The sequence below is a fragment of the Acinonyx jubatus genome, chromosome A2 (genome assembly GCF_027475565.1).
Source record: "Acinonyx jubatus isolate Ajub_Pintada_27869175 chromosome A2, VMU_Ajub_asm_v1.0, whole genome shotgun sequence".
In the NCBI taxonomy this organism is placed as follows: Eukaryota; Metazoa; Chordata; class Mammalia; order Carnivora; family Felidae; genus Acinonyx; species Acinonyx jubatus.
The window spans coordinates 91,520,478-91,537,285 of NC_069383.1; the positions used below are offsets into that span (position 1 = coordinate 91,520,478).

The following is a 16,808-nucleotide window of genomic DNA, read 5'->3' on the forward strand; positions in this document are numbered from 1 at the left end:
TTTTCTTTGTTTCACTTAGATACTTGTGGAATTTTCCCTCATTACTCAAAAATTTCCAAGATTTTGTAGATATATCAGAATGAATTGGTCATGGGGCACCTGGGTGGCTCAGTCAGTTAAGCCTCCGACTTTGGCTCAGGTCATGATCTCACGGTTCAAGAGTTCAAGCCCCACATTGGGCTCTGTGCTGACAGCTCAGAACCTGGAGCCTGCCTCGGATTCTGTGTCTCCCTCTTTCTCTGCCCCTCCCTTGCTCTCACTCTTTGTTTCTCTCAAAAATAAAACATTAAGAAAAAGAAAAAAAAGAAAAGAATGAACTGGTTTTGGGGTACCTGGGTGGCTCAGTCGGTTCAATGTCTGACTCTTATTTCGGCTCAGGTCATGATCTAATGGTTCATAGGTTCAAACCCCATGTCATGCTCTGCGCTGTTAGCATGGAGCCTGCTTGGGATTTTTTCTCCCTCCCTCTCTGCCTCTCTGTCTCTCTCTCTCTCTCTCTCTCTCTCTTTCTCAAAATAAATAAATAAATAAATAAATATTTTTAAAAAAAGAATGAACTGGTTTTTCCATATTTATTTGGTTACTAACCACCTGACTTAGCGATTTGTCTGTGATAGAGGAGATAGAAGATAGCAAAGTGCTCTAGGCTTTGAAGTATGATTTTTATGGATGAGGTTATTCCACGAAGCAACCATACAATTGCTAGGTGCTTTGTCTAGGAGTTCTCTGCATCCCCACACCTGCCACTGAATGTGGCATCACTGAATTACTTGAGGTGACGTCTGAAAAGCCTCATGGACACTATGCAACAAAATAAAATATTTATTATCATATCTATCATATTTGTCTACATTGGAATTTGAAGCAGAACCGAATCCTCGAGTAATGAGGTCAAGGAAACGCAATACCATCTTGCAAATAGTGGTACTCCCCATGCTTTTTACTTTAATCATTGGAAACTGAGGCCCCTCTGTGTTGTGTTGTAATTCTTGTGACCACCCATCTGAGAGAGTGCCAACTAAGGAGAGGCTCATTGAGTCTAGTTTCTTTAACTTTATGGAGCTTTGCTTTCCCTAAATATTTTTCCTCAGCTTTTCTCATAAGCCATGATAAGAAGCCATCCTATACAAACTGTTTGAGGATTTGCTGTCACTTTTAAACTGTTGGCCACTAGGTACCCTCATATGAGAAAACGTTTTTTGTTTTTGTTTTTGTTTTTTTAATTCAGCAATGCAAAAACCTTATAAATTATTTCAGTCTCCTCTAAGGATTCCTCCTTAAAAAATATTTTTTTTAATGTTTATTTTTGAGAGAGAGTATGAGCTTGTGGGGGGGGGGGACTGGGGAGGAGGGAAGAAGGAGGAGGGAAAGGGAAGCAGGGAGGAGGAAAGGGGACAGGGGCAGGGAGGGAGACACAGAATCTGAAGCAGGCTCCAGGCTCTGAGCTATCGGCCCAGAGCTGGACATGGGACTTGAACCCACGAACCGTGAGATCATGACCTGAGCTGATACTTAACCCACTGAGCCACCCAGGCACCCCAGGATTCTACCTTTTAAAATCCAAGAACTATGTAAACATTCTGTATTTTCCTCCTCTTGTCTGTGAGCTCGTTCTGAAGCAAATTATTGCTTAAACTCGATTAACTTGTATGTTTTCTTGTTTGTTTTACTCTTTCCTGACAATGGTTTGCTTAGACTGAGTCCATTAACTCTGTTCCATGCCCAACAGGGGAGAGGATGCATTTTCAGCTAGGTTGCATTTTTGGCTTTGAACGGGGCCCAGTGCTGTCCGGGCCCCGAGTCAGCATTTGTGTTTTGGGTTTTGCCTTCTTTGTTACAAGATGGCCTCACAGCTCCAGGCCTCATGTCGCTGAAATGCCTTAGACAGGACAGAAGGTGGTGTAGGGCAGGGAAGCCGTCCCCCTGGGTACCTCTCTCAGAAGCAGCCCCAGTCCAGGTCCTTTGTGTATCATTGACTAGATCTGGGCAGCATCGCCACCTGTCCATAAGGAAGGTTGGAGAAGTTGAGTATTGCATTTTCTAGACTTCCACAGTGGGACGTGCGCCAGAGAAGGAGGAGACTGAGAAATACTTTTGGGTTTCCAATCATTGTGTTTCTCCCCAAGTGGGACAAGTAAAATAGGGCTATTGAAGATATAAACTGTTTACACATACTTCTGTAATTGTGTTAACTTGTTATTTTGGTTACTGTCTATACCCACACACATGCTCGTATGTGCACCTAAGGAAAAGGTTTACTAGTGAGACACCTCTGCTTGTGTGTATGCATGTGTGTGATTCCTGTGTGACGAAAAATCAGACACAGCATCATAAATCATAATTTGGTACGTTCACCTTAACAATGCTGTTCACCTTAAAATCTGAGAAGCTATTTTTGCCAACTTCTAAATTTCATATGAGGATGAGAGGCATTATATGCCTTCATAATAATACATTCAGTCTGGTATGGATAGCCAGCAACCCATCAGTTTGACACTTATCATGTGACTTTTTATTTAGAGAATGTTTTAGGTATCATCCATGATGAAGGCTTTAAAATACTGATGCAGAGACCAATCGTATTGTCAGAAGAAGAAGCACAAACACTGTGCAAGGAATATGAAAATGAAGATTATTTTGAAAATCTTATAAAAAAAATGACCAGGTAAAGTAGATTTCAGGTTTAGAAAGCGCAATCTGATTTAGTCTTATTTATCCATTTAAATTCTAGTTCGTTGACATACAGTGCGATTTTGGTTTCAGAGTAGAATTCAGTGATTCATCACTTCCGTACAATACCCAGTGCTCATCCCAACAAGTGCCCTCCTTAGTACCTGTCACCCATCTGGCCCATTCCCCACCCATGTCCCTCCATCAACCCTCAGTTTGTTCTCTGTCTTTAAGAGTCTCTTGTGGTTCATTTGGTTGAGTTTTGAATCATTTAAATCTTCTTCTGAACCTGCCCTGGTCAAGCTGCCACACCTCTCAGTTCTGTAACCATGTGCTGAGTCTCCTTCTTTGCCAGTCTCACCCCCACCTCAAGTCTCTGCTCAACTGTCTCATCTGCTCTCGTCCCCCTGGAATGCTACTGGAGCAATGGAAAGGCCCAGGTAAAGTCACTGGAATCCGCTGAGTCGAGTGCCAGAAATCTGTGGTGTGTGACATCATGTCCAAGTAGAGAACTCACTGACTCTCGAGGGTTTTGGTAGTCCTAGCGATCATTAGTCCAAGGAGAATAAGATGCTAGAAATCTGTCAGGTTTCTGGAAGGGTACATGAAATAGCAGCTGGGACAGAAATCCAGCAAGGGTACATGAATCAGCAGGAATATGGGAATACTATATAGGAACCTATCTATCAGAACCAAGGTCCTTCTCTTCCCTTCCCTAGTCTGCTTCCATACTTGTATAAGGTGCTCAATATACTCTTGGGAGTACACCGATGGAAATTAGTCTTAGTCTTGGTAAAAGAATTATCTCGACTTGTATTATCTATACATATTTAGCTACTGAGCCATAATATACAGCTTTTTTTTTTCTTTTAACAGCGGTCCATCTCTAGCCCTTGTTTTATTGAGAGACAATTGTTTACAACACTGGAAAGAGTTAATTGGGCCCAGCAGTGTTGAAAAAGCCAAGACATCTCTTCCAGAGAGGTAGGATTCATACCGTGGGTCCCAAACTTTTTTCATGGGAGACACTTTAATTTTATTTTGGATGCGGGTACAAGAGCCACAGCTCCAGTCCAAGAGAGGCTCTCGAAAAACTACTTTCCCTGATTGTGACTGGAGGCCCAGCCCAATGGCAGCTCAAATAGAGCCAAGGCTTTGCAGATGAAGGTTTTGGGATGCCTGGTGTGGGGATGGGAAGTAAGTGGTGTACCCATCTCTTGGCCTTGGTAGGAATCAATTCAGGAGAGGAAAGGCCCATCCTTCAAGTGAGCAAGAACAGAGATGCTCTATCAGATACAGAAAACTTGCCATACGTGTTGGTATAATAAATAACAGTACTAATGAAGCATCACATGTAACCATTGAAATGTTTTCTTTTGGGTAGGATATCTGGAATCTGACTGGTTCTGCATGGACACATTTTACCCCTTATTTAGCCCTACAATTACCATAAAGGATAATAGGGTTAGACAGTCTATAAGTAGTATGAGCAGAATGCCATAGAATCACTTAATGAAACGTAGCATAAAAGGCAAGGTATAGCATTCGAGACAGGAATTCCTATCAACACAAGGCCTACACTTCTAGCCATACTGTTGTAGAAATTACAGTTTCAAGTGTGAAGGTAGTGCACCAGCACGGAGGTGCATTCTCCCGGTGAAGGCAGGCACTCAGTAACTGTTCCTCCCTACCCCACTATTATTGTGAGGATTCCAACCAAAGCCCTTATGCCCCCTATGTTGCTACAAGTTCACAGCTAATCTTGACTGTTATTTTTGGTTCCTCCTTTCCCAGTTTCCGTGGCTCCACCCAGTTCCTTCAGGTTGCTGTTAGAATAACTCAGCAGAGCTCTGCCCTTTCCTGCACTTGGGTCAGATTCAGCACTGCCTGGCTTAATCTGAAATAAGGTCACTTGCATAAAGGAGAAACACAGCAACCCTCACACTCATCACCTACTCCCTCTGTCCTATCCTCCCCTTCACACACACTTTTCTCAATAATCATGTCTAACGGCACCACGGAGGGGCTGGTTGTTCTCTGCAGTGAACAGAGTAAGTGCTGGTGATATGTTAGGTGACACCTTATACATTCATTGTGCAAATCCCCTAACCCTGGAATCCCAGGCTCCAAGGGTCTTGGGTTGCAAACATCTTCAAATCAGAGGTGAGAGAACCGCCAAGGATCAAGTGGGATGTTCAAGTCGGATAAGGCAAAAAGGAAATCTGAATGCATCAGTAAAAGCAGAGAGGCAAGAAGAGGGTCTGAGGGCCGAAAGCCAATGACCAGTAAAGTCAGGTCATTAACAGGAAAGGACATTATTCGCTGTGGCTGGATTTTGTGGGTTGGCAATTCAGGACTATGTGTAAAGGGCAGAGAATGAAATAAGCAGTGTGTGTATCCTCTACTGAACCATATATAGATAAAGAGACAGGAAAAAGGGCAACTGAAAAAAACATCAAGGAGCAACAATTGATTTAGGAAGTGTATGTATTCCTCTATGGTAGAGGAAGCAGATCCAGAATAAACTGCCTAACCCAACATACCCAGTACCATCAACCTCACTCTTGCCTCTTTACATGAACCCATCCTGTATGCTCCTCTTTTATCACCGTACTTGCTCTGCTGGACGGTTCCATTGTGGTATCTTTTGGATTCAGTGTTTGTGATTCGGGATCCACGTTATAGAGTCAAATGCCATCTCTAGAGCTCAATAATATTTAGTGATGACAGAAGGGAAATGAATATGGAGAGCTTAATAGGCGCCATATGTTTCAAATGTATCATCTGATTCCACCCTCAAAAATCTCCTTCCAGAACAGTTTTATTATTTGTATTTGAGACGGTTCAAGCACAGAGAGGTTAAGTAATTGCCCAGTGACACATAGCTAGCGAGTAGCGCAACCGGGATTGTACGGTCTGCATTTTCACCGCACCAAGGCATCCGTTCGTTCTTTCAGAGTCAGCTGTGAATATTCACATCGTGGTTATTTAAATGTTCATGCTCTGTCTTCCTGATGACTGTTACCTCCTTATAAGGAAGTAGTATGCTCCAAGCCACTCTGTCATTATTGCCTTTCGCATAATGTCTAGATCAGGAATGAGTTGCTTGATAACTTTTGAACAATTCATATAAATAGTGTTCTGTTGTGTTGGCTTATACTGTGTTATGTGATGCTCTAATAGTTCTTGACTTCATTTTCAAAGCTTATGTGTGCAATTTGCAGTGGAAGGTTTGCCTATCAACCAGCTGTATGGAAGTGATTCGTTAGAAACTGCTGAAAAGGAAATACGGTATTTCTTTCCTCCTCAACAGACTTTAGCACTGATTAAACCTCATGTAACACAGGAACAAAGAGGTAAATATTTGGAAATGAAAGTCAATGTATACATCCCCTTCAAATTTTGTGAAAATTTTCAAACTATGCAATGAACACCCATATCCCTTGATCTCAATGTAACAATTAGCTCTTGTCATATTTGTTCTGTCTCCCTCCTTCCCTCATCCTTCTTTCTGTCTCCCTCATAATCAAAATGATGACGAATTTTGTTCAAGTCCTTTTAGAGTTGATGGAGATGACGATGTTTTTCTCCATAGATATATTACCACGAAAGATCATATTAATGATATTTCTAATATCAAGTCATTCTTCCATTCCTGTATAAATTACACTTAATCGTGAGGTATTTTTTAAATGTGCTTTTGGATTCTAGTTGCATATATTTTATTTGGGATTTTTCACATTGAGACTGACAATGATATTGGTCCGTCCTTTTCATTTTTTTTGTGGAAGGTTAAATAGCAATGTAATACTTCATAAAAAATGTGAATGTCTTTGTTTTCGGCACTCTGGAGGAGTTTAAGCAGCAGTGGGATTGCTATTTAAAGATTTCCCATGAAATCTTTCCCATGAAAATTTCTGGGCCTGGTTTCAATGGTTATTTCTACCCTGTCATTTCTTAGTTTGTTGTCTCTCAAACAAATAGAATTTGATTTATTTAGGAGTTAGTTCTCTTTTTCTAACTCATTACTTTCTGTTGTTGTTGTTGTTGTTGTTGTTGTTTTTTAATTTTTACCTTCCTTTGATTCTCTAGTAGTTTTAAAAAATGTTCTTCTAGCTTTTTAAATTAGATCTTTAATTCATTTATTTTCATTATCTTATTTTTGTCAATGTAAAATTTTGAAGTTATATGTTTTCCTTGATTACTTGTCTTCTGATTATCCCATAGATTTTATTTTATTAAAAAATTTTTTTAATGTTTATTTATTTTTGAGAGAGAGAGAGAGAGAGAGAGAGGGAAAGCCAGGGAGGGGCAGAGAGTGAAGGAGACACATTTTTTTATGAAGCTGTCAGCACAGAGCCCAACGCAGGTCTTGAACTCAAGAACTGTGAGATCATGACCTGAGCCGAAGTCAGACGTTTAACTGACTGAGCCACCCAGGCGCCCCTCTCATAAATGTTAATGCATAGTGTTGTCATTAACGTTATTTTTTTGAAATTCTGCACTGTGCCTACAATGTTCTTTCTCTACTTGTCTGCTTGGTGATCATCTCTTACCGTTTCTGTACTTAACACAAAGATCGGCCTTTCTGGAAGTCATCTCTGACCTTCCCAGAGAGAGTTAATGGTTTACTTGTCTGTGGTTGCAGGAGCCTTTATATATTGCTCTTTCTTTACAAGCTGTGTTTCCAGGCCAGGCCCTCTAAGCAGACAATATCTAGAAGAAGTGTTAATGTTCCATTCACATTTGTTCCCACAGTGCCCCCCACCTAGGGCAGATCCTGGTGACCCCCCTTATAGAAGTCCAGCCTTCTTCAGTCTTTCTATTGGTCATGCCCAACTTGACCTTTAGCAACCAGCACAACACTTCTAAGTGTTGGACCAAAGAAAAGACTGTTTTACCAGAAAGCGCCCAATCCCTCAGTTGGCTCACTAAATGTAGCCCTTAAAGGTTAGGCGGCTGGTGAGATTTTGACAAGATTTACTTTATTCAATTCCCTCCATGATGCCTTGCTACTTCAGAGAGAAGAGTTCAGATTGGCTCCCTGCTTCAATCCATATCTAGCAAGGAGTTCCTTGACATTTGTAGCACGGACGTGAAAACATGACTTCACTTTCGGCACAGAGGCACATCCCTTCCCCTCTCCTTATAGTCTATGAGATGTTGTCAGTGCATCCTGGAAAGGTGCACCTCAGAGATTGAACATCTGCATTAATGTATTAACATGGTGCTTTTCAGTTCAATTTCATTTTGCATAGTTTTTGCTTTTTAAGCCACACTATGCAAGTAAAATGATTACTTTCCATAGTTATTTCAGTCTACTTGAACATGGAACAAAAGTGGAGGCATTCTGCAAGATTACCAAATATCTCTTTTCCCTAGAGGAGATCTTGAAATATATTAAAGAGGCTGGATTTGAAATCACACAGATGAAGGAAATGCTCCTAAATGAAGAAGCAGCAGACAAAATTTACTCAAAAATAAAAACAAAAGACTTTTATAAAGATGTATTGGAAGTGTTATCTGAGTAAGTTTCTGATATATAGTCCTTTGCACGATAAAAGTAGTAAATATTCATTATAGAAACTGAAAAATACAAAATGTTATGAAAACATTCCATCTAATTTCATTCATTCAAAGACACCCTGTTAATATTTGGAGTTCATTCTTCTTTGTTTCCTTCTTTCTCTATCTTCTTCTCTCTTTCCTTCCTTCCCTTCTCCTTACCCATCCTTCTTTCCTTCTTTCTTTCCTTCTTTTCTTCCTTCCTTCCTTCCTTCCTTCCTTCCTTCCTTCCTTCCTTCTTTCCTTCCTTCCTTCCTTCCTTCCTTCCTTCCTTCCTTCCTTCTTTCCTTCCTTCCTTCCTTTCTTCCTCTATTTCTGTAGGTCTTCAACATTATATAGAGGTGATATGGGTTTCAATTTCTGGTTTTAAGTTTCTGTTTTGCCAACATATTTAATCTGTGCCTTGATTGCCTTATCTATAAAATGGGGATAATAATAGTATCCATCTCATAGGTTTGTTGTGAGGGTTATATAATTAGTACATTGGACATACTTGGAACAGTGTCTGACATATATCTCTAGACTTAACGTATAGCACTCATGCAGCACAAAAACCTGTTGGAAGGGGGAGAAATGGAAAAACAGAAAGTACAAGGGGCGCCTGGGTGGCTCAGTCGGTTAAACGTCTGACTCTTGATTTGGGCTCAGGTCATGATCTCATGGTTCGTGAGATCAAGCCCTGTGTTGTGAGATCAACTGGGTTTCGTGCTGACAGTGTGGAGCCTGCTTGGGATTCTTTGTCTCCTCTCTCTCTGCCCCTTCCCCCACTAATGTGCTCTCTCTCTCTCTCTCTCTCTCTCTCAAAAACAAATTAACATTTAAAACAACTTAAAAAAAACCCACAAAATCACACTGACAAGGACAAAGAATAAAGACCAAGTGTGGCATTCTGTGTTTAGCTGTGTATGCAGTCTCTACAGGTGTAAATAGCCAAAATCTTCTGAAAGCATTCTTCTTTGCAGAGGTCTGTCTTTGGTCATGATTCTGACCAAGTGGAATGCTGTTTCAGACTGGAGACGATTGATGGGTCCTGTAGACCCCGATGAAGCAAAACTACTGTCCCCAGATTCTATCCGAGCCCAGTTTGGAACAAGTGTTTTGAAAAATGCTGTCCATGGATCATCTAATATCCATGAAGCAATGGAGACCATCAATCAAATGTTTGAAGTGTTGGTTCCCGAGAACCCTGAGGGAAACTAAAGTACGGTACCTTTTAAATGATTGTTTTCTTTTCTTTGCTTGTTACTGTGATTGAGCCCAGGATGAGACTGTCCCAGAAGGACCAGAACTTTTCCCATATGTCTGAATCAAACTTTATTTCTTGCCAGACACACTGTGCTATTCCATAACAGCCTTGAAGCTACATAATATGTATATGGATTGAGTTTGCTTAGCTGTTGATAGGAAGCTTGAAAACTTTTCTGTCCTGGGCCATGTGGGAGACAGAGCCTAAGTTAAGTGACTTTTCCCATAAAGCCTACTTTCCTTCTTTATTTTTAAAGCGGGCTCGCATACACTTGTGTGGCTCTGACTGCTGACTGGAATAGGACTGTATATGGCCTCTTCACATGTCGAGGGTTGTCCCCCCTTGGATGACCCAAACTGAGAGTCAGTATTCAGAACATAATGAGCAAGCAGTGTGAAGTGGAGAAACCCATCTACACCCAGCCAGGTTCCTTGGGGAGAGAAGAGTACCTTTTTCCCTTAATATTGTCATTTAGGCTATATTTCTCCAGGTATAAGCACATTGTATGAAAATATTAGATGTATAAAATAAAAATAAATTTGGGCAAAGGGAGTCTCATTCCATATGTCTCACTCAATTACAGACCGAGGCATGAGTGTACAACCCATAAACATTTATGTTGGGAAAATATGTATTGTGTGTCTGCTTGAACTGTAGGTTCTTGGTTGATACAAAAAAAATGGCTGAGTGAAGGTTGTTACCTTCAGGAAAGGGCAAATCTAACGGGGAGACAAAACTCACAGAAACAACATCTGATTATAATCACTATGGGACAGTACATTATTAAACATGTCACTGATGGATGACTACGTGGGGATAGATGTTAGCAATCTGGTGTAGATCTATGCTAACATCTGCATATCCCTCCTTTTTTGATGAGGGGAGCATTATGAATAATATAGAGGATTTCAAATTAGTGTATAATTAAGTGCTGAATTGACAGGTGTATGTTTGATGGTTAGGCGTTGGAGAAGGTAAGGAATGAAATCAGTCTTGAGAAATAAGGAGGATTTTCAAAATCAGAGGTAAGGAAGTAAGAAAGAGAATTCAGTGTTGTTGCTTTTTTATTTATTTTTTTTAATTTTAAGTTTACTTATTTTGAGAGAGAGACAGAGAGAGTGAGTGGGGGAGGGACAAAGAGAAAGGGGGAGAGAGAGTATCCCAAGCAGGCTCTGCACTGTCAGTGAAGAGCCAGACACGAGGCTCAAAGTCACAAACTGCAAATTCATGACCTGAGCCGAAACCAAGAGTCCACGCTTAACTGACTGAGCCCATCCCAAGAATTCAGTTTTAAAAGTTTCGAAACTATCATATATGCATACACTTGATGCTTATGTATAAAGACACGTTGCTTGTTTCTGTCTTACTATGTCTACGATACCATATCTACTATACTCTATCATATCACCTTAAGGTATTGTTGGCCTGTTTTAGACATTCAAGAATAAGTTATGCAGCTCTTGCTATATGTCAGACGTTGTTGCAAGACTGAATGTACACAGTCCTTGTCCTGAAACTCTAGAACTCTAAAAGTAGGAGATAGAAAATTAACATGTGTTCTACAGTTCTTAGGGGGTAAGCACATAGGGGTAAGTGCTCCATGGAGGAGATGGAGAGGGAAAATGAGATGCAGGCTCTCCAGGCAGGAGGCATTGCAATAACATGAAAGATTACAGCAACCCGAACTAAGGTAGAAATGGTGAGTTGGTGATAAGGGGAATGATAAGAGAATTGTTAGAAGTCATCAAGACTTGATGACTGACTACCACTCTACCAAATAAGTGGGAAAAATAAAAGCTTCCTGGCCTGAGTAACTGAGGAAATGACCTAACCATTTCCAGACAAAGAACCCAGAAGAGAGAAGTAGGTTGGAAGAAAATATGAGTTCTGTTCTGGTCCTGTTGGGAAGAAGGCATCTGAGTTAAGAGTAAGTGTGGCCCTCAGAGCAGGGGCGGGTCAAAAGGGCTCCATTGGAGTGATGTCAGCAAGATGGTGATGCAGGCGGCTCCAAGCTCCCATCCTTCCGCAGGAATAAACAACCAGAAGCTGTCAGAACCAACTTTATCAGAACTCTGGAAAACACCAAAGGTTTACAGCCAGGTGTGTGCTGAATCAACAAAAAGCCAACTTAAAAATGATATCGTTTTGTGACATTTTAATGTACCCTACACTTCCCCAGCATGGTGACAGTCTTGAAGATCACAGCCTATTCCTGGTGTGTAACCCTTGTCTCTGGCTCCAGAGAGAATAGAACAGATACCATTTGCAAATTACTGTGTGTTTTTCTGTTCTAACCTATCTAGAGGCTACCTGAAGGATAACACAAGGCACTCATCTCTATTTCACCAAACCTGGAGACAACTCAGGGAAGAAAGGTGTTGGGCATTGATTAAAAACACTGTATGGTGGGCACCTGGGTGGCTTAGTTGGTTAAGCATCCAATTCTGTTCAGGTCGTGATCTCACAGTTCATGAGTTCGAGATCCACACTGGGCTTTCTGCAATCAATACAGCGTCCATTTGGGATCCTCTGTCCCCTCTCTCTCTCTGCCCCTTCCCTGCTTATGCTCTCTGTCTCTCTCTCAAAAATAAATACACATTAAAAGAAGAACATTGCATGGTGATCAAAAACCCCACTGCTGTCTGAGGCCAAAGATTATGTTTGAGACATACAATGGAGCACCTAAAGCCAGGGAGGAAAAGCTGGGGAGGGGGATTTTCCTGGGGAAATTGGGGCATTCAAAAGCAGTAATGCATACTGGGGATACATATTTGGAAAATATTTGAGAGAACCTGTGTTTTCACTACTGGCTGATAGGTAGGCGCAGTACAAACAGGAAGTTAAGGCTGAGACAGAATTGTAAAAGGCCTGGCTAAGTGTTTGAAATGCTGCAGCACAGAGTCAATCTACAAAGACTTGGAGAAGTGGTTTGTTGTTGTTTTTCAACTCCTGACTTTCAAGGAAGTCTTAGTTAAAACATTGGCTTAACACAAACCAAGTCTTCACCAATCAAGAGCAAACCCTGGGGAAAAGGGAATATCTGATTTCCAGAGTTACCACACTGTAATAATTGAATGTCCAATTTTCAATAATAGCAACAAAAAAATCAGAGAATAGAAAATATGGTCCATTCACAGGAAACAAAGTTGACAGAAACCATCCCTGAGGAAGCCCAGACATTGGACTTACTGGATAAAGACTTTAAATCACTGTCTTAATATGCTCAAAGAGTTAAAGGAAACAATGGGACAAAAACTAAAGGAAATCAGGAAATCAGAAAAATAATGTATGAACAAAATGAGAATATGAATAAAGAGAAACTAACAATAAACCAACTAGGAATCCCAGAGCTGAAAAATGCAATAACTGAATTGAAATATTCACTAGAGGGGTTCAAAACAAATTTGAGCAGGCAGAAGAAAAAAATCAGTGAACTAGAAGATAGGCCAGTAAGAAGTTTCCTGTCTTAGGAGTTAAAATAAGAAAGAAAAAGAACAAAAGTGGACAGAGTCTATGGGATCTTTGGGACACTATCATTTAGGCCAACATATGCATTATGGGAATTCCTGAAGGAAAAGGAAGAATACTTGAAGAAATAATGGCTGAAAACTTCCCAAATATAATGAAATTCCTTAATCTACACATCCAAGAAGCTCAAAGAATCACAAGCAGAATAAACTCAAAGAGAGCCACACTGAGGCACATTATGGTCAAATTGTCAAAAGCCAAAACCAAAGAATCTTAAGATTACTAAGAAAGAAATGACTTACTATGTACATGGAATCCTCAATAACAGCTTGTTTCTCATAAGAAGCCACGGAGACCAGAAGGCAGTGGGATAACACATTCAAAGTATTGAGAGGAAAACAAAAACAAAAACAAAAACAAAAACAAAAAACCTGTCAACCAAGATTTCTATATTTGGCAAAAGTATCCTTCAGGAGTAAAAGTGGAATTAAGACATTCCCAAGTTAACAAAAACTAAAGGAGTTTGTTACTAATAGATCTGTCTACAAGCAATGCTAAAGGGAGTACTTTAAACTGAAATGAGGGGCATCTGGGTACCTTGATCAGTTAAGTGCCCTACTTTGGCTCAGGTCATGATCTCACAGTTCCTGAATTTGAGCCCCATATTGGGTTCTCTGCTGTCAGCACGGAAATTGCTTTGGATCCTCTGTCTCCCTCTCTCTCTCTGCCCCTCCCTTGCTCGTGCTCTCTCTCTCTCTCAAACATAAACATTAAAAAAATAAACTGAAATGAGAGGACCCTAGACAATAACTCAAAGCCATGTGAAGAAACAAAGCACATTGGTAACAACAACTACATAAGTAAATGTGAAAGCCAGTAAAATTGTATTTTTGGTTTCTAACTCCCCCTTGTTCTCCTAGAATATGTAAAAGACAATGATAAAATAATGACGATAAACATATGTTTATGGGCACACTGTATACAAACAAGTACAATCTGTGATGATAATTATATAAAAGAATAGGAGTAGAGAATACTATTGAAACTAAATTGATATTATTCAAATAGGGTTGTTATAAGTTTAAGTATGCTAATTGTAATTCTCAAGGTAACCACTAAGAAAATTATTTTAAATTACAGAACAAAAAGGAATAAAAATGGTGCACTACACACAAAAAAATCAAATACAAAATAAGCCAGTAGTGGAGGGAAAATAACACATAGGACATACAGAAAACATACAGCCAAATGGCAGAAATAATTCCTTTTGAATTGGTAATTATTTTAAAATGTATGTGGAGTAAATTGTCCAATATAAAGGCAGAACTTGGTGGAATGGATCAAAACATGGATTCATCTATATGCTGTCTATAAGACTCACTTAAGACCCAAAGACACAAAGAGCTTGAAAGTGAAAGGATGGAAATATATATATTTAATACAAATAGTAACTAAAAGAGAGCTAGGGTAGCTTATCAGAAAAATATATCTGCTGTCAAAAAAGTGTACAAGAGACATAAGAAGACATTATATATTGAGAAAGATTCATCAACAAGGTATAACAATTAGAAGCATACACATTCATAACAACAGAGGCCCAAAATATATGAAGCATCCTTTGACAGAACTGAAGGGAGAAATGGACAGTTCCACAATAATAGTTGGAGACTTCAGTGTCCATCTTTCAATAATGGATAGAACAAGACAAAAGATCAATAAGGAAAGGGAGGACTTGAATAATGCTATAGTCCAATTAGACCTAAAAGATATGTATTCCACCAATCAGCAGTAGAATATACATTCTTCTCAAGTACACCAGGCATATGCTCTAAGATAAACCATATGTTATACCACCAAAAAGTCTTAATAGATTTTTAAAATATTAGAATCGTATGAAGTATCTTTTCTGACTATAACGGAATGATACTAGAAATCGATAACAGAAGGAAAACTAGAAAGCTCATGAATATGTGGAAACCAACACACTTTTAGAGCCAATGGTTAGAGAAGAAATCACCAGAGAAATTAGAAAATGCTTTGAGATGAATGAAAATGAAATCACAGTACCAAAACGTGTGGGATGCAGCAGAAGCAGTGTCAAGAGGGAATTTTTGAGCAATAAAGTATTAGATTAACAATCTCAAATTAACAAACTAAATTTTCACTGTCAGGAACTAGAAAAAGAAGAAACAGATCGAAACCAAATTTAGCAGAAGGAAAGAAATAATAAAGATTAGAGTGGAGGCAAATGATATGGAGAATATAAAATCAATATCAAAAATCAACAAAATCAAAAGATTGTCCTTTGAAAAGATCAAAAACCTTGACAAAAGAAAGGTCCTGCCAGCATGGTAGTGGAGAAGGTAAAACAGGACATGCCCCTGCAGCAGGGTGGCGGGGGGTGGGGGGTGAGGGGGTAATAGGTCCGTGACTACAAGTGAAACCTTCTGTGCTGGGACTGTTGAGCTACAGGATGTTTGCTGTGGGCTTCGGGACCTTGCTCTTTGGGTACTGGAGCATGATGACGTGGAACCCATTGTAGGCACCTGAAGATTGAGGACTTCAAGACCCTCATGGCACTGATGCCACTGTTTCAGACAGAGAAGGAACAGAGGGTCCTACAAGATGCTTTGGGAGAACCTGGACGAAGAGACCTTCTGGAAAGACGTGCCTGCCTGGAAGGTGGGTAAGTCTGTGTTCTACACAATGTGCTGGGTAACCCCTGTGATGGGCAGGCTCTAAGGGCTGCCCATGAAGGAGGAGATTTCTCAGCTGCCTATGGCTTCATATGGTATCCATAGGGGCTTGCACCGCTTGGAACACTGGACCCCTGCATCCTCCCCACTGGGAAAGAATAAGTGCTCAGGAGACCTGGAAAAAAAAAAAAAAGAAGATGAAAATTACTAAAATCAGAAGTGAAAGAAGGGACGTTCTACTGCTGAATTTACAAAAATATAAAGGATTATAAGAATTCTACGAACAATTGTATACCATTAAATTGGATAAATAAGGTGAAATGCACATTCCTGGGAAGACACAAAATGCCAAAACTGACTCAAGAAGAAATAGAAAATCTGAATAGACCTATAACAAGGAAGGAGAACAAATCAGTAATGAAAACCTTGCCAAAAAAGAAAAACCCAGAACCAGATGGCTTCAGATAGAATTCTCCATTCATTGAGAATTCTATCAAACAATTAAATAAGAATTAACTCCAATTCTCAAGCTCCACAAAAGAATTGAAAAGGAGGCAAAGCTTAACTCATTCTGTGGGGTCAGCGTTACCCTGATACAAGAGCCAGACAAAGAGGGAAAAAGAAGACTACATAACAATAAGCCTTATGAATATATCAACTCTGAAATCCTTGGTAAAATACTAGCACACCGAATTCAACAGCATATTAGAAGGATTATATACCATGATCAAGTGAGATTTATTTTAGGAATATGAGAGTAGTTCAACATATGAATATCAAGGAATGTAACACACCACACTAATAGAATGAAGGAGAAAACAGATATTATCTTAACTGAAACAGAAAAAGCATTCAACAAAATCCAACACCCCTTCATGATAAAAACACTCAATAAATTAGGAATATAAAGAACTTCCCCAACATGATAAAGGCCATATGTGAAAAACCCACAGCTGACATTATACTACAATAGTGAAAGACCGAAAGCTTTTCTTCTAAGATCAAGATCCTGACTTTACCCACTTCTATTTAGCATAGTATTGGAAGGTCTAGCCAGAGCAATTAGGCAAGAGAAAGAAATAAAAGCATCCAAATTGGAATATTATTAGCAGGTAGTATGATCTTGTATCTAATAAACTCTGAAGAATCACACACATACAAAA

At 39.7% G+C, this 16,808-nt stretch overlaps 1 protein-coding gene across 4 annotated transcripts in view; it reads left to right on the forward strand.

Moving 5' to 3' along the window:
- NME8 (NME/NM23 family member 8) overlaps positions 1–16,808 on the forward strand; it is a 54,334-nt gene that overhangs the window by 34,461 nt on the left and 3,065 nt on the right. For all 4 annotated transcript variants that reach the window (XM_015078748.3, XM_053218644.1, XM_053218645.1 and 1 more), the window contains 5 exons: positions 2,521–2,665; positions 3,547–3,654; positions 5,875–6,026; positions 8,053–8,197; positions 9,198–9,436. In XM_015078748.3, coding sequence (XP_014934234.3) covers positions 2,521–2,665; positions 3,547–3,654; positions 5,875–6,026; positions 8,053–8,197; positions 9,198–9,435 — 788 coding nt within the window. In that variant the 3' untranslated portion in view covers position 9,436. The remainder of the gene's footprint in view (positions 1–2,520; positions 2,666–3,546; positions 3,655–5,874; positions 6,027–8,052; positions 8,198–9,197; positions 9,437–16,808) is intronic.